This window comes from Patagioenas fasciata, chromosome 1 (genome assembly GCF_037038585.1).
Source record: "Patagioenas fasciata isolate bPatFas1 chromosome 1, bPatFas1.hap1, whole genome shotgun sequence".
Classification (NCBI taxonomy): Eukaryota; Metazoa; Chordata; class Aves; order Columbiformes; family Columbidae; genus Patagioenas; species Patagioenas fasciata.
This window is the reverse complement of record NC_092520.1, coordinates 137,120,432-137,142,411: the sequence shown is the minus strand read 5'-3', so window position 1 is coordinate 137,142,411 and position 21,980 is coordinate 137,120,432. Positions and strand designations below refer to the sequence as shown.

Sequence of the window (21,980 nt, the reverse complement as noted above, 5' to 3'; positions counted from 1 at the left end):
ATTTTCCAGAATTTGTTTATCCCTTTGCCTCTAAAAATAGGGAAGAAATAAGGACACTCTTCCTTTTAATTCCTCCTGCTCCAAAGGCAAGTTTTCACCAAACACAGAGGCAGAGAGGCCTCTGGGACTCTGATTTGATTGCAAAGCCATATTACTGATTCTGGGATCAGAACTGGTGTCTTTGTCCTGTGTGACAGCTGTGTCAGCAGACTCAGAGCTGGCTCTGACATCTCTGAGCACCATCACTCGGAAGATCCTCCAGAAAGGAAGAGAAGACTGTTACATTATAAGGTAGCAAAAGAAACTGATAACCAGGAAAGGTATTTTGGAGGCAAATTTGCAACTACACCAAGTCAGGCATGCTTTTTTAGTCAGGCATGCTTCTTTAGTCAAAAGACAACAAACCAGGTAGTTTAGGGATCATTACAGACAACTTGGTGGACTATAAATCATAGTAATTCCAGTGAAACCGATGAACAAATAGCCAAATAAGTGAATTTTTGTCAAACTGTGGGAGGTTTAAGGTCATGAGCCTAGTGTTTACCTAGCTCTTTTTTGAGGCTATCATAAAGCCCTTTAATGGCATTATCAAAGTCATTCTGCCAGAATACATATGGAAGACAGAGCTTTATACCAGAAAACACTGCAGTTATTTGGCATTCCTTTACTTTTAGATATATGATCAACCAGACATAATGACCTATGACTACCTGTTTTTATGGCATTTTCTAGTTGTTTATCAAAGAGAAAAAAACATCAGCAACCCTAAACCCACAGTTTTCTGTACACATTAGGATCATGTACCCTACAAAGACCAAGCTGTCCTATGGGTTTTGTGTCCCCATTACCAACAAGTCCTGTCTGTCCTGGCACAAAGATAAATTTGGAATAGAGCACTAGCTGTTGCAAATGAAAAAGAAATACTTTGGACTGTCAAATTGAATTTAAAGCATTTCAACTATTTTAACAATATAGCAGAAAGGTAACATTAGATTTAGTCTACCATTTTTCCGCTATGGAACATATTGTCATTTTGCCTATCTCTAGTTTGGAATATGGTCAAAGTTCTTTCTAGTTGAAACTTAATATCTGAATCACATGTTATTTTCTCTAGTGTTACTTAGATATCTTACTTTCTAATTAATTCATATTTTTATTCTGAGCTACTAAAGCATAACTTTATCACAGTTCAAGTCAGACAAGAAGAAAAAACAAAAAAATCCTGCTACAGGTGCACCTGAATTTGGAGCCTGAGAAGGTTCCTTCATGAGACCCTTCTGCATTAATATGGAAGTGCTCTGTAAGGGCAGAGCCAGCTTTTTAGAGAAGGTAAATTATTTGTTTGTGTATGGCCATGGATGTGGAGGGTGGAGAGTGGTCATGGGAAACATGCAAGTGTGTTGTATGTCTCCTAAGGTGTTTGGCCATCTCTTTGGACAGATCTGCATTACAGACAGGATGGATTCTTGAGTCCAAGCCCTTCCTAATGCACCAGCAAGGAGATGGTAGCCTTTAGCTTATATCTGGAAAAACAGTGTTGCAGTCTCAGGTTAAGCAATTTGGGACACAGTTTCTCCCTCATGCAGTCAGGACTCTTAAGCATCAAACAAAACCTGGTGTCCTGGTTTCATCTGGGATACAGTTAATTTTCTTTCTAGTAGCTAGTAGAGTGCTCTGGTTTGGATTTAGTATGAGAAGAATGTTGATAATATACTGATGTTTTTGTCGTTACCAGGTAGTCAAGGACTTTTCAGCTTCCCATGCTCTGGCAGGTACACAAGAAACTGGGAGGGAGCAAAACCAGGACAGTTGACTCAAGCTGGTCAAAGGGGATATTCCCTACCATATGACATCATGCTCAGTATATAAACTGGAGTTAGCTAGAGGTCAAATATCACAGCTCGGGAATGGATGGGCTATTGGTGTCACATGTGGTGAGCAATTGCATTGTGCATTGCTTGTTTTGTGCATTCTATTATTATTATTATTACTATATTTCCATTTGCTGTCCTGTTAAACTCTTCTTATGTCACTCCATGAGTTCTTTTTCCCCCCCTTTGATTCTCTGTGCCATGCCATTTGGTATGGGGGAGTGAGTGAGTGGCTGCATGCTCCTAGTTGCCATCTGGCGTTAAGCCACGATGCCTGGGCATGGCATCCGTGGCACAACAAAGTATGGTACAGTGGAGTTATTGTGTGAGTTTGGACAGGCTGTGTGTTGCACGTGTGGTAAACTGGGTCTCTTCTGAGACCAACCGTGGCGTCACTGCTCTTATGGTCCCACTTTAGTTCCTGCACCATGGGATGAGCTGCTTAAGGCAGGGTTTGACTTCCACTGGCACATCTGGAATGAAGGAGCCACCCAGAAAGACTGGAAAGCCCAAGAGGTTGAATCTCATGGTTAAGAAAGAGCCTCCTACGGAGCTACCCACACACGCCCCATGCTGGGAGAACAGACTGTTTTTTGGGTGTCTCTGGTACATAGCCTAGTGGTTGTGGTGTGGGAATGGAAGCAGAAAGCCTGGGATTTAGTTTCAATGGGACCGCAGTTCTGCTTTTTTTCTTAGGTCTTCTAAAGGCACTATAAAGTGCTTACCATATTCAGTGGGAGGAAAAAATAATATAGTAAGTCCTCAGTGATCAAGATTACCAGGAAGCAACAGGCCAGCAGATTTCAGTAGATCGGTGGAATAAACTTAAAAGTGAGGTTATACAGAAATTGTTACAAGGGAAATACAGCTGGAAATGAAGTATTCTCATGGAATCCTTGAGACTTCATCAGAATAAGACTTATGTGATGCAGGGAAAAATCTGATAAGTATGTCTAAAATTATTATAACATCTTCATTTTGAACCAGAGACATTCTGAGTCAGTGACTGTCATACCTAAATAATTCATCTCCTCAACTGTGTTACGTTGTCAGGTGTTTATAAAAAAATGTAGCATTTTCTTCTCCAAAATCAACAGGTATGAAACAATCAGAGTTTCAGGTTTCTCAGCAGGACATATTGCTGCATAGAGGATTCCTAGAGTGCTTTTCATGCTATCTGCAAAAATGCTAACTGATTTAATCTCATTTGAACATGTATTTATTTTCTTATAATCTCATTGGTAGAACACTGATTGCACGTATTAGGTCATATCTCTAAAATTAGTGTTATACTAGGTCTCTGACTTGGATTTCTTATATGTCTACTAGATTCCACCACTCCTATAGCTTAGATAGCATTTTCACAGGAGAAGTATTAATGCAGTTTCACATGAGGCCAGAAGGTATCTTCCAGGAATATCCGATGTTTAGGTGGCTCAATATATCTTTAGCCATGGCTGCTGAACTCGCCTGCAGAGGGTCCACAGGCAGCCTGATGGGAGAGAGCTGTGGCTTGACCCACGATGGCCCTGCTCACTGCTTCCCTCAGGATGCATCTCTCTGATAACACAAGTGGGTAGCTGGCCTGGCTCACACAGTGACATTGGAGCTGTGAGGTGGCCCTACATGAGATGACTGTTCATAATGAACAGTGGAAGAGCCCAAACATGCTTGTTGCGTTACCTGCATCCCATGGGCTGCTCCTGTCAGTACAGGAGCCTCCCTACCACAGATAGGAGTCATGGCTTGAGTTGGTTATACATATATATATATGTATAGCTTAAGAGTAAACTTCATCTCTACTGGAGTTTCCTTCCACAGAAAGCCAGGCACCCTTGGTCTCTCCTTAGACTAGAGTTAAATACCTTAGTGATGTATATAATCATAGAGTTTGTGCTCAAGTCCTGACCTAACCTGACAAGACCAAGAAATCCTGAAATGTTACTCCAGTACTAACAACAGATTATAGTAATAATAACGGTGATGTGACCTGAAATACCCAAGACATCCTGACGGATTTTATGTATTGATTTGTTCAACCTTTTTTAAAGCTGCAGGCACATGGGTGAGAAAACCATCTCTAAACATGGTAGATAGATACATTTCTCTACAGAATTTTGTTCTTCATAGCCAGCAGAAGGCACGAATCCTACAAGATTGTCGTGGCCAATTATAACAAAATTTAAACAGAAGAGAAGAATATGGCTTTAGGAGACTGTGAAGAAGTTTCTTATCAATGCTTAGAAGTGTTGATCTGTACATTCAAAAGCAGAGAGAGTTCCATTTTCAGTTGCCCTATTTTAGGTAATTTAGGTAACAATTTTGAGTTGAAAAGCATTATTACTCAGCATTCTCCAAAAATCTAGTGCTGGATTCCTCAATAATGCATTAAGAAAAAAAAAAATAATCAGAACATCTCAAACACATTTGAACTTATAGTTTTTAGGAATTTTTAAAGTGTCATTTTAGAGCCAGCATGCAAACAACTTCAACCCCTCTGAAGATAATAGATGTTCACCTACCCCTGATTTGCTTTAGCCTGCAAATATCTTACCTTATTTTGATCAGTAAAATGGCTAGGTCACAAAGTTATTTAACAGTAATATATGAAAAAAGAGGATATTTACACTGCAGTTAAAGCTATGGCCACAGCTCGGTAAGCTTGACCTACTGGGTCTAGCTGCCACCGATTACAGTGATGAAGAAGACACCTTCGCATGGGCTTTACAAATCCAAAACAGTTTCTAGGCAGTGTTCGTGCTGACAAAAACCTTTGCTGAAAGCTGGAAAGCAAAGATGTGTTCATAACTACTGTCATTCAAAGCTAAAGGAGTTTAAGCTAAACTTCCAGTGGTAGAGCTGTTATCTCCAGGCAAGAACTACTCTTGTATCAAGAAATGAAAGGGTGGGGACTACAGATAAAATTACATTTCCAAAACACTTATAAGCTACAGTATCTTTTCCAGACATGAAAGGCTCATCTAGAATGAGAGAGCAAAGAACATAACATTTCAGTTTTTGGGTCTATATCTTTTCAGAGTAGGAAACATCTCCTGACTCACTTCATTTCTTGCAGGTTTACTGTGATCCAAGTCATTAAAATTGAAGTGTTCAAAGCATTTACACAGTACTGTTTCGTTACTGAACCTGAGTTAAGCTTTTTAGAGCTTGCATCCATTGGGATGCCATTATAAAGAAATCTGAAATAAAAACTTTTGACTAAGCTTGGCTTATGAATTTACCTAATAAATGTTTTAGAAAAATGTTTTTTTATCTAGCATGCCCAAAGTTGCATTCCTTGACCAAAGAAATAAGACTGTAACAGAACAAGGAAGTGAATGCAGACATCTCAAACACCAAGGCAGTCTGTTCAACTTGAGTGTGTCTAAAAAATGACTACCTTGATTTCATGTGTGATGGTAACAGTGAAGTTTTGAAAGATAAAGACCACTCCTTCTCCTGTCAGACCATTCAGATGCATATGTGTAATGTAACAGTTATTTCCAGCTCAGTTTTGCTCCATTCTCCTCTGACTACATAGTGTTGATAGAGACTGATCTAACATCTGAAGATACTAATGGAAACAGTAGTGGAAATACCATTATTTCCATTTGTTTCTGTAGAACCCAGAAGATATCATCTGAGAGAAATGCTGGAGAGCCAGAAATGAACAAAAATACCTAATGCTCATCATTGAGCTCTCACTGTAGAAGGTAACTTGCAGCAACTTGGAAAGACATGATTGCAAGTAGGAAAGTAATTCCTTAGCATAATTTTCTCCTTCTTCAACTTGAAATTGCACGGTGCAGGAATTCACTCCTGCATCAACACTAACAATCCTAGCATTGCATGCAGTTCCTACCCAGAGGTTCCCTTTTTGGATCAACTGGGCTGCATTATTTGCAGGTTTTCTTCATTAATGCCATAAGTTGAACCAGACAACTTAGTTTGGTTGCTGTAACCAATCCTGTTCCCTGTATTCCCATTTATTTTCTCTTTTCTCCTTAAGTCAACTTTCAAAATAACACTTAAGAGCTGCTGTCTTTCAAAGCCTTCCCACATGTACTTTCTGCACTGTATCAAGATAGCTGTTTTTGCCAAATTAGCTGGTTTAGGAGATAAAATAATTTAGGTACTACACTAATTGGAGAAATTTTTAGTCTTATTCTGAATGTTTTCCCACCCATCTACCCATAAGTGCCTGTTGCTAAGGCAGTTTTTTTCTGCAGTTTTACGTTGTTTGAAGCCTCCAGTCTTCTTGAAGTTTTTCAGGAACAACAGGAGTCTATTTGTTCACTGCATTGTCTGCTGTTGGTTGCCAGTGAATGCCAGTGAATGCCAATGCTGACATTTATTGCAAGTTCAAATTGACTGCAAGCTAGGGAACTGCATCCTTTGCTGAGTAGTGTCATCAATACAGAGATAATGACAACTCATCCAATGGCAGGTCTTCTAGACCTGCTGATGTTTGGATGACCTTGAGAACTAGCTGTTGAATTTCTTATAGCCCTGGAGGATTTGTCAAACAGGGCTGGAATAATGGCAGTTACGAGACCTGCATGGGAAAATAATTTTTTTTGCTCCATACTTCGTCATTTCAACCAACTCAATGCATTCCTAAAGTCAATGAAAACAACAAACAACTTTAAATCCCAGGTATTAAAATGAGGATTAAAAAAGGACTAGTGGGCTGAAATTAATGATGATTCAGAAATGAATCAGCTATTGAATTCTCTTTCAAAATCTGTTTTCAAGTAGAAAAAAAAAAATTGTGTGAATAATTGGAAACTAAGGAGCTTTTGCAAGTAAATACTTGCAGGTATTTAGTGTGTGAGAAAGTAAGGAAAGTAAGGAATTCCAGAAAGCATTCACAAGGAGGTACACTAAAAAAACTAAATAGTGCTATTACTGACCACTAGCAAGTATCTTTAAAAATAATGAGTAACTGCTGCAATTCCAGCTGAACGTAGTAAACAATCTGACATTCACTTTTTGAAAGACTTGAGAGATCTGACAGCATATGAAACATCTACCCTTGAAGTGAGTAGGACACACCAGTGGTCCATCTCTGTCAGGTCTGCAACCCTAATCCAATAGAGCACACACTGTGGGCATTTTAAGTGTGAAAAATCAAAGCTTTTTTCTCACATTATTTGCCAAGAAATCCTACCTATTCAGGAAAAAACGTAACAAACACCCAAAGAAAACCAAGTCTCCTCCCCCCCAAACTGCTGCAATGGCTTGCAGTTTTGAGAGTTGTAAACTCTGTCTCTTTGGGTTTAGAGGCATTGCTCCTAATGTTCAAAATTCCAGTACATAAAGGGAGGCATCTGAATGAAAGCAGTCTGCTTTTCCAAAAAGTTAAGCAAAGGGAGCTATGGGTATATTTACAGTAGTTGGTAAAAGAGTAGATGTAGGTATTTAATTTTACTTAATGAGTAAAAACTGGCTGCAGTGACAGATTATTGCTGAAACACATTCATGTACGTCTCTCTGCCGAGTAATTGTTCTCCCCTCAAAAACAACAATGAAGAAAGGATCTAAGCCTTCCTCCCAGAATTGTAAAGATGCTCAAAATTATCTCTCAAGTCCCCTTGATAAGCAGGTTATTACCTTCTTGTGCCAGTCTTCCTCTCTGTATCCAAAGAGGCCAGTTTATTGACACCTCCATGACCTCATGAGCCTGGAATAGTATCTTCCTAAATCTGCTGCAGACCATAACACCTTTTTCTGGCATTGTTGATTCTTTGTGCATAATTCTCATAATCTGTCATCTGGAATCAGGTCTTGTTTTCAGTTAAAACTAATATATTTTGTCACATAAAATGTATTTTTAAAGATCACAGATTTTGGATTAAAAATATCGCTCCCAAACACCTGGCTTTAAAGTCACCATAGGAAATCATATATGCACCAAGATGTGTTAATAAAATATCATTTTGGCAAAGCAGATGAGAGACAAGCAAAACCAGAGAGTTCCAACTACTTTCCCTGCCAAAATTTACTCCTGAGTTCCATAGTTAGATAAGGTGATTAATTCCTTTAGGTCCCACAGGTCAATCCTATGGCTATATCTGGATACGTCAAAACATTTGCAAATGCAATTGTAAGACAAGACCAAGCAAAGACTTTTACCAGTTTTGCTAGATGGAGAATCTCTGTCTCCATCAAATATCACTTTATTTGGGTAAAAAGATCCCATTCTTTTCCCTTGAGCTGTTGCAATGCTGCTAAGTGACTGTCATGACAGACAATGCTTATTTCAGAACAACTCAGCATTTTGCACTAACATATCTGTTAACCATATCCCACTATGCCTTGAACATCTATTTTAAAGTATCAACTGGGTAATTCAATCACTGTTGTGAAATGGTATCCAAGTACACATCTCTTTATTTAAAGTAACAATGGTTGTCAAGCTCCGAGTGACGCAAATATGATGAACACAAACCCACAAATACACAAAAGCAACTTTGAGTATATGAGCTAAAGGCTTGAGCTGAGAAAGTTTCAAGGTGCATGAAAATACAGATGAGTGTTTTCCCTGACTGATGATGAACTTCTCCCAGAACAATGAAGACTGAACGACAAACGTATCGAGTATTTGCAGTAGTCATAGGGGTAGCGTTGTTGTTTGAGTGTCCTCTGCTGGGCAGTACAGGGAATAGCAATCAAGACACGAGCATATATTGGATGGATTTTGCTTTGAGAACAACATCACTGCAAAATTCAGAATATTTATTTTGTTTCATAGCCAGTTAACGAAAGATGAGTTTTTAATAAAATTCTGCAAGCCTGAGATTTTAAAAAACAATTATTTCCTTTATGGCAATGTATTTTTAGTTTCAAGTAGGAATAAAATTTTCAGCTGAGCTAAGATAAAATGCTTCTTGGAAAAACACTGCTTTTGTCAATTTTGTGATGGAAGATTGTTGTCATGATTTGTTTAGATAAGGAGAAAATATTTTTCTTAAAGGCTTTGGGTTTACTGTGAGTTCTGATTGAATTTGATGAAATAAAAGAACTGTTGTTAGCCTTGAGCTTGTCATTCCTGCGGCAGTCTACTTCATCAATCTGTTTAAAGGATCAGCACCACACTTTGTGGGCCTTTGGCATATGGCTGTCCTGCCAGCAGCTATCCCTGAACCGTTTAAAAATTGCTGACTGGCTCTATTGGAAATGCCGTGGGAGTTTTTCCTTTATTTGTTGAGACTTCAGTTCATATAACTTGCTCTGACTGTTGTTGGTAACAAGGTACACATAAGGCACTTTCATACTTGTATGTTACTTTTTCTTGTTGCTGATCACAGGTTTGCTGTTAGTTTTACTTGCTGAACAGTGTTATTATTTATTATTTAGTTCTTCATAACATTGCGAAAGTTGTTTCTAAGAAAAGCTGTCCTAACTCATGGAACACTGGTCTAAATGGCTTTCTAAATACATGATTCATTCTCTGCATCAGAAGAACCTGGCAAACGTTCTTTGATCTTGCAATTATCTTCTTTATTCATAGGAGCATCTTCTCTTCCTCCATTCTCTATAGACCTGGAGTTCTTATTTTCAAAGTGTTTCTTTAACAATATGTAAAAAATGATCGAAATTAAGTAGGAAGGACCTCTTAATACTGCTGATAAACCAAGGTAGACATACCTGTGGAGACAGAGCATAGAAGACAGTGCCAGGTATCAAAGTTTTCAAAGACATGGAAGAAAATCACTTTAATGTCTTTTAAGGACCACATATATAACAAAAAAGTTTAGGGGAAAACAGAAAAACTCATTCTTTGTAAATGGTACCACAAACTGGACATTTTTACTTGTAAAAAACTTCTGTTAAAGAACTGATACTATTCTTTTTGCTTGCAAAGACAAGGATGCTTCCATCATCTTCCCTTTTGGGGATCACTTTAAGGCCTTAGATTTTTTAGGGCTAGAAGTACATTGAGATCTCCAGAGTGAACTATTGTATGTAAAAATAAAAAAATGTATCAGAAGTGGGCAAGGTTTGGGTGAAACCGAGAAAAATGTCTGGAATATTTCTGCTGGAGACTGACAGTGTTTGTGCTTAACCAATACCTTCAGCTGCTCGGTATGATTTTGTTTTATTTATTTTTCTCTCAAATGTAGCCAATGCACGAAGTTAACATTCTTGCCAGCATGAACAAACTAACCTGTAAATAAGGTAAATGTGGGTTTCCTCTTGATGGTGAATCATATGATCCTAGATCTTTTAAATTGACTCAAAGGATATTAAAAATATGTAATTAATTCCAGAAATCTTAGTCATTGATACTAAATTATTTTTGCATGATATAAAAACTGACTAAAAACAAATTAAGAGTTTAAGATTTGATCATAACATTTCTCAATTTCAGGAATCAGGACTGACCTAAATCTGGCTCCAGAGTTAATATCTGATCATAATTTTTGATCAGTGACCTCACACACTACAGTATAACAGAAAAAAAGCATAAATGCCCATAGAGAGGAAACGCATGAGGCTTTTTGTACCCCAGTTTGCCTTACCTGTACGCATCGGAATCATATAACCTGCAAGCACCTCGCTGCCCACAGCTTGTGCTTCCCCATTTCAAGCACGTCTTGTCAATCAGTGCACCAAAATAAACTGGTGCTGGAATCCCAGCTGCAAGGAAACAAGCAATATCACAGGAAAAGACATCTTTCTAGAAATCAGTTTTACATTTTCTTTGTGGTGAGTTACGTGCTGCAATAGTGGCAATAGGTTGCTTGAACTGTGGGGAGTTCTTCCTCCCTTTTATCAGAGTAACTGTAAGATGGGGCACCGTCTCTGTACCATGGGGATCATCAATCCCCAGAAGATGTGGTCTGATGGGTTTGGTCAGGCTCATAGTCATGTCCACTGGTTTCTCAACCACAGTTTGGAGAGTCACTGTGGCTTCCAGTGCGTGCTAAGATCCTGCAAGGGACACCTGGACTGGTTGTGCATTTGGAGCACTGAACTGGTGCATAGTTTCCTATTCCATGCACAGCCTGAATTATCCACACTGGCCGATAGTCCCTTCTGGCTGAATGAGGGTAAAGCAACTGAAATCCTTAGTGTGACTTGGCCAGGTATGAACTTAGGCTTTACTGCAAGACATGGCAGTCATACAACAAAATCCTAGCCTTGCTGAAGTAAAGGCAAGTATTAACTTCAGGGGAATCCAGATTTCAGCGTGTACTGGGCCATTTTTCACATTAGCTTTGTTCCTACAGGACCATGCTGCATTCTTATATAGGAAAAAAATTATTTTGTAAAAATAGGTTTACTTTCAGCCTGTTTTACCTTAGAGCTCTTTTGAGACTCTGAACTCAGCAACCTATCTATAAAGGCCTGTGTCTTACAATCATCAGTGCTATAGTCAGGGTATGATTAGAGAAATGCTCGTTTTGGAGGTTTCTTAGAGAAAATGGAGGCACATTAGGTTTGATCTCTGAGTCACTGAAGAGAAATGTCAACTTTTTTGAATCAGTGACAGTCCCTCTACCCCTTTGTGCAATGGAAGGAGCACGCTGGCTCAATGTGCTGAAGCAGAAGCCTGTAGAAAGGGATCAGCACTTTTTTTCGTAATGCTTTTTTTTTTTTTTTCCTTTTTTAATTTTCTATGGCTGAATCCCACTGAATCCAAGAATCCCATTGGCATTGCTTGTCTTGCGGGCTGAGGGAGAAATTCTGCCCCTCCATTGTCTAATGACAGAGGTAGAAGGAGACAAAGTGTGGATACACCTTCCTATCTCAAAATGTCCCATCACAATCCTGAGTAGAGACTACAGCCCAAACTTAACTCTGATTGTAGACATTTTGTAAGTGACTGTTCATTTTTTTAGGCTTCATAGTAAACCCAAGTGGCTAGTCTCTTCACAAACATTTCCCTACATTTCTGAAACGCAGGTATTCCTATTACATCGACACAGAAAACAAAAGGAGAGAAGGGGTTTCTTGTTTCTTGCCTGCCTAGGCATCTTAATCATCTGCCTCATTAGCAACTATCAAATAAGAAAGTGTGTGTGGTGGGGGGGGGGGGGCGGTGAAAGCACTGCAGCATACTTAAAGGGAATTGAAATCTAAGCTGTCATCTAACAGGGAAGTTAAGTTTCAATATGGAGAAAACACTGCTACAACCAGAGTTGTATTAGTGTTGAATTAAGTCCTATTAGGGCATGTCTTTTTGATCTTACTTGCAGCATTGTGTCTCAGCTATTGATTGAATCGTAAGTTTGAAACCTTATAGTGTTGTCTAGAAATTCAGTATAATACTTTAATTTTGCTTAGAAACTCTTCCCATTTTGGAACGCCAGGTTCCCAAACTGCATCACCATTTAGTTGGTAGGTCAAAGATTTTCAGAATTGTCTTAGCTAGTTTCCCAATGAACTCCTGACTGAATATTGGATCTTCAGGGGAAAAAAAAGATCTCCAGAAGCAGTCCAGGATCTAAGAGCTGTTTCAAGGATATATCTGGTTTACAAATTGCATTGGTGTCATTTAAAGCTATACGAACAATCATCTCAGTCAAAATTTCTCTTTACCTAGCATTCTCATGATGAGTGTGTATAGACCAACTGCAAGAGATTTCAACTCTGGCTGAACGCATCTGAAAGAAAGAGAGACAAATATGAAGTGTTTTCCTATCTAGTGCTTAGACAGGCCTATCAAAATGCCATTAATTACCCTGAATCTAATACCCTTAATGTTAGAAAGCTGAGCTTTGAAAGGAGCGTCCTTTCTATGTCTGCTGAAAACACTTGAAGTGGTATAGAAAATGTTAATCAAGATATTTTTTTCCCCATCACATAGCTCCTGGGATGTCTGTTCACTAAACATAGTGAAACAGGTGAAACTTTAAAGTCAGAATCACAGTCTATCTCAGTCTTGTAGAAAAGGGCTCTCCAACTGCCTTAACTCCTGGCATACATTTTCCTCATTTGATGGAATATGCCTTACTCACTTCATGGAAAATATCACATTACTCTGAGACAAAAATCTTGCAAGTAGCTTTGTTTTTGGGTCATTTTCCTATTCTCTAATGACATTTCTTTGTACAGTGCCACATCTTGAACTACACAAAGCCATCTGGCAATATGCCCACCTGTTTCGTTGGAAAACATGCTCCAAACATCAGAAATGGACATTGATCTTGAATCCATTATATATTCAGCCTCTGCCATCTCCTTACAAATACTAACATGGTCAACAGTCAGAAAGACGTCTCACAGAGATGAGGAAGGGAGGCAGTTTGCATTCTCTTTTCCATGCTCACTTAGGAAAACATAATGCCCTTAGGACTATCATTAAATTTTGCACTAATGCACCTGTGTACCTTGGCAGACATGAGCATAAGAGCCTCAGACTAAGCTCTCAGGTATCTTGAATTTCTACATGTCTGATAAGCATAAACTGTTAGGGCAACACCACATCCAGAAATCCAGAAAAATGCATTGAATTTTCAAAATCCATACAGCCAGAATATCCAAGCAGAGAGAGAGGATGTGTTCTGGAAAACCTGGCTGTATGACACGTGTAAGAGAAACCATTTTACAGTTAGTTGAAAGCAACACACTAGAACCAACTTACAGACAGCAGCAAAGTGAGGTTTGATGCCAACAGCTAGAAACATATGCGAAATGAGAAAACTCTTTAAAGCAAGCATGTTATACTGCAAGAGAGTATTTTTTTTCTTAAGGGAAAGAGAGAAACCAAAACATAATTTTGATCCCCTCATTGAAAAGCCTCAACCTAGGGTACACTGTTAGATTTACTTACCTAAACATAATCATGTACGCTGGGGTGCCTCCCAATGCAGAACAAAAGCCTCCTATGACTTGTATTACTGTATAATAAATAAACTTCATTGAACAATCTTCACTTTTTGAACATTGCCCCAAGGTGGCAGAGTTATTTCCTGTCCACAAACTGCTGGTTTGAAGACAGCTGCAGTTATGGAAGACCTGGAAGACACAAAGCAGATTTGGTAGGTGTGTGAACCAATACAGGCATGTTGCAAGAAGAGCCAGAGGCCACGAGTGCATTTACAAAGAGCAAGTCTTATTTTAGTTACGTCTCTACTGGGGGATCTCCGAAGTATCACCTAAGCTCCCAGGCAGAGGTAACACAAGCAGGGACGCAGGCGCTGCAGCAGTTCAGCCCCAGTGAGAAGATCACTGGGGTGCCTGTGCTCGCCTGTATTTCAAGGCTTCTAGCAGGTGCATCCTCTTGCAGACTTAGTGATAAATTGTCTAGAGTTCCTCACAGGCCTATGTTATCTAACACAGAGGTTCTACTCATCAAGCATACAAGGTCAATTACTGTGATGTAAGGCTCAAGGAGCTGTGCCTTTTGCTACTAGGTGACACCACCTGCTAACTGACTTGCCTCTGTAAAAAGTACCTAAATCACAGGTCCCTCTCTGCTAATGCTGATCCATCAGAAGTACCTTACAGCCTTTAGCAGCAGATACATGTTTAGATACAGCTCATGCAGAGCCCTGAGATCAGCAGAAGTTGTACTGATACCTTAGGAGCAATAGCCCTTAACCAGGGCTTCAGGGGATTGAGGATATGCCAAGGTAAGGGGAACTGTGAACCACAAACCTTAACCTCTGTAGAGGCAGACTTGTGTGGGAGGTAGCAGACCCACTGTCAAGGATGCTGTTGAGCCCTGCTCCCTTGCATTCCAACTTAAGATTTTAAGCAAAGAAAGCATTTTGGAAAAGATGTCTGTAGACAGCAGAGAAACAACAGCCACAAAGAAAAATCTGTTGGAGGGAAAACTGAGTGCAAGAGACACCTTCAAACCATGTATTTTCTGGAATGATCATTTGGCATCACAAAACATGGGAATGATACAGTCCAAAGAAGGTTTATATCCATCGACTGGAGCTTTCTCTCTGTGACTCTGTGTATTATCCCCAGCACTCTGTGCTGAGCAGAGGTCAGTCAGCAAGAAAAATAAGCAGTATCCTGGCACCCCAGAGTCTCAGATGGAGGAAACATGCTGCCTCCCCTCAAATCAGTCTTCATGCTTAGACATTAGTGATCAGCATCAGGGGAGATACTACGCTCTCTTAGTTTACTTCAACTGTTGGCTAAAACCTCAGGGCAGCCAAAATGAGGTTTGTGAAAGGCAAGCCATGAACGACCCTCAGGCAACATGCAACCACTTTGATTCGTTCATTTCACCTTCTTGTGTTCAGCCTACCAAAGATGAAAATTAATGTCTACAACAAGTTTTTTACTTAATGTGCAGTAACTCAGAGAAATTTCTGTCTTCCGTACTGTTTGTAGCCGGAAATCATAAATACTTTACTGACTGGTCCACAATAACTTAGGTTTTCCTTAAATGAATTGTACTACAAAATTCCTGATGTTACATAGAATATAAGCTAGTAGAAAACCACATAAATTGAAGCAGGGTCTTACTGTGTTCTTGCCGTGTCCCACCGAAGCTGTGCACCCAGCTAGACATGCCGAAACATAAGTGATTCCATTGTCTCCACACACGGGATCCCACGCATTGGAGGCACATTTGCAGTCAGAGTTGCATTCAGAAAATAGAGTATTTTCTTGGTACAGAATGGGTTTGCTTGGAAGTTAAGAAATTTTTAATTCAGTTCTGAGATCATTGTAATGGCTTCTGTGTGACAGTATTGCTGTCCTGAAACCCACCTCATATGCTCAGGACATACATTTTCATAGCTGAATCTCTACTGATCTGTTGGTTTGAGATTCCATCCTACTTGCATTGATATTAAAGTAACTATGAAATTATAAAGAATTTTAAAACAAATAAAAATGCTTCTACTAATTTTAGCTGGCAGGTGTAGATAGAAAAGAAAAAGGAAAATAAGAAAGACTTTGAAAGGTCACTTAACTCTTAATTGAACGTAGAGATAGCAACAGTCTTATCAAGTACGTCTTTAGCTGTTGGTAAGAATGCACCAGTGACAGAAACTAGATTTCCAGGTCTCCATAGTAAAAAATACTCCTCTCTTAAAGTCTAGCCTAACTCTTAGAGGATATGGATAATGCAGTATTCCCTTTTACTTTCAGACATCCTTTGGGTATTGAGATCTGTAATGAAGATTAATGTCTTCCCTCATCTCCTTTTTGGATTAATTAAGTTTATGTGCTTGCCATCTGTTTCATCTCAGTGCTAACTAAGCATATTCCCTGGTCCAGTATTTGCATTCTAGTGTAAACATAGCAGAGTACAGGACAAGAAACAATTAGTCCTCAGGTTCCAACAAATATAAACATCCTGGTCATCCTGCCTCTCCAATTCCACATTTTCAGCTGTGAACCAGTATGGCTTAATAAATGAACCGTAGTGACAAATTATTGAACTATGGGAGATGCAGACAGGTTCACATTAGACATGAAGTACTCTGAGCAGGCTGGACATGAGGCAGTGACAACCCATATGCTATAATGTCTTGCTGGGACCCTTGGACAGCCTGATTCTAGCCTGCATTCCCTCTCCTGGTATCTTCACTCACTCCAAGAAAAAAAGTAACAGCCTGTAACTTTTAAAACCTGGTTCTCTCCTGAGAGGAGAGAGCATCTTCAGTAGGCATAAAAGCTTCATTTTGGTTTACAGCAGGCTGAGAGCTGAGGATGTTTCAGTCTTTATGCCTTTTACGCAGGATATGCCTCAACTCCTCTCTGTTATGTCTGCTTCACCTTTTTGCTGGATAGACTTCACTAGAAAACTGCTTCTGCTGTAGAGATAGGCACAGTGTGAAACAGCAAGACCACCCTCCACACAGCCAAACAACCTACATTGGTAATCACGTAATTTTGCTAATGTATTTCTAATTAGTCTTTAACCAGTGTTGTGGTTTGGCAGGCTGTCACTCTGCTGACTAACAAAGCTACCACAATGACATGTGGTAGTGTTCACTTTCTCTTAAATATTGCAAAAGCATGTTAGTCTTTTAGCCTTGATGCCATAGTACATTTTTTTAAGTATTGCTGCTATGGAGAAAAACATACTCTTCTTTTAATACTCACCCTTCATAGGACACTGTCATTCCTGCTACCTTGTAGTTCTCACAGCCAACAAAAAAGTGCAATAGAGAGAAGCCATAGGCCAAAAATGACATGATAAATGCAAATTTAGTTGCCACAACAATGTTCATTTTGTACTTTTTCATTATGAGCCCTCCTAGGAATATCCCAAGACATACAGGAGGTAAGGATGTCAGTCCTGAAAGAGATTAAAGAAGGGGAAATGTTGAAATAGAAGAGTCACAACAGGCTTAAGAATTAAAGTCTGTCCTCAGCTTGAGGTCTCTGGAAGTTTTACATTCTTTTATGATGACTATAGGGGGGTTCGTGCTCAGCCTAATCGCTGGCTGACATACGTTGTTTTTGAAGTGCTTAACCTTCAAAACCCAATTCCATTGCAAAGCACTTGATAAATGTTGCAGCGACAGACAGACAACACATTCATTGCCCTTGGTATATTAGTTATATTGTATTGTATTATTTATTCTGCTCCTGTAGGTATCAAAACTGTAGTTTGTAGGAAGTTTAAATTTAACTCAAGTTCAGGATGGATCATCATTTACGTCACTTTGCTCTGCAAGAAATTCCGTCCCAGAAAAAGTATGTCAGAACTCATCCCCGTACATTGCTTATAGCATAAGCAGTTGTTTCGCTGTGTAACTCACCTATTAGAAAATTAGATTTAGATGTAGATTGTCCATACTGCTGTTCCATGTACTTTGGTTTGTAAGTCAAGAAACCAATAAAGCTACTGAACTGCAACAGTGAGCAACACAAAAATGCAAAGTACATTCGATTACCCAATACTTTTTTCAGGGAGGCATAGAAATCTGAAAGAAAGGGATATGAGTTGGCTTTGAAAGACACATAGCATGATTACTGGTGAATAATCTATAAAATTTCGGCAAAATCCTTCTCTCAGCTGTCCAAGTCATCCTGATCTTCATGTGAATATCTGAAAGCAAAATCAGGTTCTTGAAAAACAGCAGAGGCTGAGACACTGGTAGAGAATTCTAGAAGAAGACAGAATTATGGTTTAAGGCCTGGGTGCTCTAGTGAGAACTGCACATGAAGACTAAAGGGCTCCACACAGCAGACTTCTTTCAGCTTACATGAGTATTATCACAGGTCCAAGGCTGAGTGAGAGCTGCCTTTGTAGAGATGTCCAGTGTCTTCCACTGGGATCTGAACAAAGACAGGAGAATTTGACTAATGATGCAAAGCCATCTCTTCCACCCCTCTCTTAGCCTAAGGACTGCACAACCAGAGCTGACATTCAAGCCTGCTGTATTTTATTCAGACAGCAAAGTACTTCAGAATCTCCATGAGTTGTGTGGTGATCAGGTGAATAATTTGGCTGCCCACATTACAAAAGGAGCCTTCTAATGTTTTATTTAGTTCCTGATACAGAAACAACCTTTCAACTATTCAAATTTCTTCTAGCACAAAATTTTAGAGCCAGGTGCCGCTCAGGCAATGATGGATTACAGGTGATGCACATAGAATCTCACAGCTCTTTGACTTCTAATAACCTTTAGAGGACCCCTTCTTTTCTGGGGGTAACTAACTAGTTTAGACTGAAATGCAGGGGAGGCAAAATATTTTGCAAAACTATGACATTCCCACTGTATGGTGTGCTTATTGCTTCTCCCATTAATACAGCATGTGAAACACTTGCCTTTCAGTATTACTGACCACTTCCTTGTTTTGGGTTTTGAAGAAGTAAGTTTCTTTTCTGTGGCACCCATGCTTTCCAAGAGACCATATGAAGTTTTGTCATTATTTGCTTCCTCTGGCTTTTTCAGACTCTTTGGCAGGAAACAAAATGGAATAGCAGCTAGGAAATTGGTTGCTCCACCTATTAAAAAACCGAGCCACCACGCACCCACCCAGCGGGAATCCTGTGGCGTGATAGTGATGCTTCCTAGAATTGAGAGAAACAGATACGAATTACCTAAATGAAGAAGTTGAACCTTCCCACCCTTTATCTCCTAAAAGAGCTACATTTTACAATGCCTGACTTCCAGTAGTGACGATAATCATCTGATGAGAGACTGTTCATGCAGTGAAGGTATCAGGACTCGTACCCTAAATTATGTTAGGTTTCATTTGCCTTTCTACATCTTATGCTGACTGCCATTTTGTGGTATTCATGGTAACACGGAGATCCTTATCCAACAATTAGGAAACCAAAAGGGGTGGCAAGCAGACCTAAAGGCTGATAAATTTCTACTGAGACCATCCTCTGCTAACCTGAACTGTGTAGGTTGCTATTAAGCATAAAGGCATTCTCTGTGGTATTGATGAGATTAGCCGTGACTTTAAACTTTGTATTGCAAGGAAGATGAGAGTAGTTTGTTGTATTTTTACTATTGTTACCTCCTGGCAAGTTTGGTGGTGGACCAATACTATGATACTTTTCACGGACCAGAACCGGCTCACTGTCCTTACGCTTCAGTAAAATCAGACATTGGCTTAACAATCACCAAAGACAAAATGGTTCATCTATCTGACTACAGGATACTGAAGATCTGAAAGCTTCTTTGTCCTGCTAGTAAAGCAAGATCAGCACTGCTACTGCTACAGCCGTCCCCAGTCTGCACTGCTTCACTCTCCATCATGCTGGTCCAGGGGGTGGGGAGGTGGCCTGGCCAAGAAACACCATCTCAGAGATGGCTGCTGCCTCTTCCAGTTAAAGGACAACAGTCACTGCCTATGGGGATTGTCCAGCCTCTTTGGCATTTCACAGGTGTGAATACATACATGTGTTTTCTTTTCATCTGAATAAGCAATGGCTGGCGAAAAGTGTCTAATGTTCTGCAAACATTATACAAATTATAAATAACATAAAACACTCAGCTGAAGGGGTGGGTAATCCACCCAAACTGTAAACCTGTTAAGCCAGCAGAATCCTTTCACTAGGATCCCAATTTAGTAAAATAGCTTCGGTCTGTTGGAGTTCTTGGTACTACCTTTTAAGTTTAAACATGTATTTTAATCCTTTAATCCTAAACCACGATTCTAAACATGTTCCCTGTCTAATTCTGCCTTTGACCTAAAAGCTTCCAGTAATTTAATAGAAGTGTAATTATGTATACAGTAAAGTCCATGAAATCAATATAAATTAAATCATAGCAATGTAATATGATAAAGTTTACGCAACTGTGTAGAGGAACCTGTTACGAACAAATATTAGCTTGCTTTCACTTTTCCTGTTTTGCTTACCTAAATCCACAGATCCAATATCCACGTACAGTCTTGCACATAAAGATCCCAACAGGAAACCAAACATTGGGCCCAACATGGCTATTGTGTGCAAACATGCTGAAAATATAATGAAGCAGATGCTAGTACATACTAATGACTGAAGGTTTTCTTGGGCAGAGGATGATCAACCTTTTGTACTACAAATGTATCAGTTTACCTCATGTTGATATTACCTACATACACAGGAACATCCTCTTCTTTAGCAAAATCATCAAGATAAGAGATGCCCAATGGTGCTATTGGTGTCTCACCAATTCCACGTAACATATTTCCCAGTAAGATATATATCCACATATATGATGATGGTTCCTTCTCACAACCTGTAGATGAGAGTTTACATCTTTCTAATAGAATAGTAGAATGTGAAACAGTGACAAATCACAGGAAATTCAGCACAAGAAAAGATTATAGTTTAATATTTAAGTTATTAATGGCATTTTCCTTATGGAAGATTAATGAAAGGCCTTCAGCCTCGTCATACCTTTTAATAATATTTTAACAACTCCACTTCATTGTATTTGGTTTCTAAAAATGCATAAAAATCCGTCTGGAAATATGCCCACGTAGAAAAAAAAAAAAAAAAGGCAGACTGATATTGTGATAAATATGTTACCTGGCATACAACATACATCTTTAACTTAAAAAGTTTGAGATGGTTTCTGGGGCACAGCTTGGATTTTCTTTGCCTAGGTCCCATAAACACATAAAACATCCGCATTCCATATTACAAGGAAGATCACAGGAATCTCCATTTATTTCCAGTTAACTTCGTGCAGTTCTATGTCACACTATCTCTTCCATATAGCCAGCTCCAGGTCCTGGGTGATTTTATTGTAATTCAGAAGTAGGAACATAGGGAACTGGGGATCTGGATCCTTACAATTTGTATTTGATGGATCTTTGCTCTTCAAATGGTATGAACAAAGTGCATTTAACTGTTGGCAATGCTCCCAGACAGGTAGAGACTGAAATTAGAATCTAACTGAGCATCTTGCATGAAGCAATTGTTTACTCCACTTGTAAACAAGGATAAAACTGGCTCCTATATTTGTACTAACCCTTGCAGCTCCTTACCTGCTTGGGAGACTTCCAACAAGGTTTCATTCACATCTTGATGCAGGGAACAAGGATTTAGGCTTGAAGTTAAGTTGGCTGAAGAAGCTGTATGTGATGCTGTCTCATACTTATAACTGAAAATACATAATAGTAAGTTTAGAAGTAGTGCTCACCAGGGAAAAACTAGCATAGTAGGGCAGGAACCACTGGGTTACTGTTTCCTTAAAGAGAAAGGTATCTCTGTTTAAATATCAGTATAAAGTACTAGTGAATGAGCAAAAAATAAGTTTATGTAAGCACATTTTTTAAACCCAAACCACTAAAATGAAGAACAAATAAAGGTTAGAATGATTTGCCTAGAAGATAAAACACTATAAGCTGGAAAATTCAAAAGTGCTTTTGAAAGTGATTCAGGTAGGATTAGAACTGTCAGTGTCAAAATGTAGGTCCAAGTAAGCTCACTATGCTGACAGAGTCAAGGAGAAAAAGAAGAATCTTGTGAGTGTAAGTCCCCCTTTTCCTCTTAGATATGTATTTTGAGGTGGTGGGGGAGCCTCAGGTGGTACCTGTTTGTCTGATAATTGGCATTGACTTTAGAAAGAAATGTTGTAAAATAGGGTGTGGATAAATTTATTGACTAAAAGGTACTCTTCAGCTGTATTTACAGGGAGCAGGGCAATGATGTGGGGGGGGAGCTGAGCAGCTCAGGTGCTGGAAGCTGTTCTAGCATGGTTCTTTTCCTGGATATGGACCCTGCTGAGG

General features: G+C 39.3%; 1 protein-coding gene across 1 annotated transcript in view; it reads right to left on the bottom strand.

Annotated features, from left to right (window-relative positions):
• Positions 1-8,246: 8,246 nt before the first annotated feature.
• Positions 8,247-21,980, bottom strand: part of LOC136106518 (solute carrier organic anion transporter family member 1B1-like) — a 53,650-nt gene continuing 39,916 nt past the window's right edge. The window contains exons 12-22 of the mRNA XM_071802186.1: positions 21,237-21,352; positions 20,336-20,482; positions 20,121-20,219; positions 18,574-18,819; positions 17,561-17,725; positions 16,899-17,094; positions 15,309-15,471; positions 13,654-13,838; positions 12,420-12,484; positions 10,397-10,514; positions 8,247-9,521 (exon numbers count right to left, since the gene is read on the bottom strand). Of these exons, the coding sequence (XP_071658287.1) occupies positions 9,305-9,521; positions 10,397-10,514; positions 12,420-12,484; positions 13,654-13,838; positions 15,309-15,471; positions 16,899-17,094; positions 17,561-17,725; positions 18,574-18,819; positions 20,121-20,219; positions 20,336-20,482; positions 21,237-21,352 (1,717 nt within the window). The 3' untranslated portion in view covers positions 8,247-9,304. The remainder of the gene's footprint in view (positions 9,522-10,396; positions 10,515-12,419; positions 12,485-13,653; positions 13,839-15,308; positions 15,472-16,898; positions 17,095-17,560; positions 17,726-18,573; positions 18,820-20,120; positions 20,220-20,335; positions 20,483-21,236; positions 21,353-21,980) is intronic.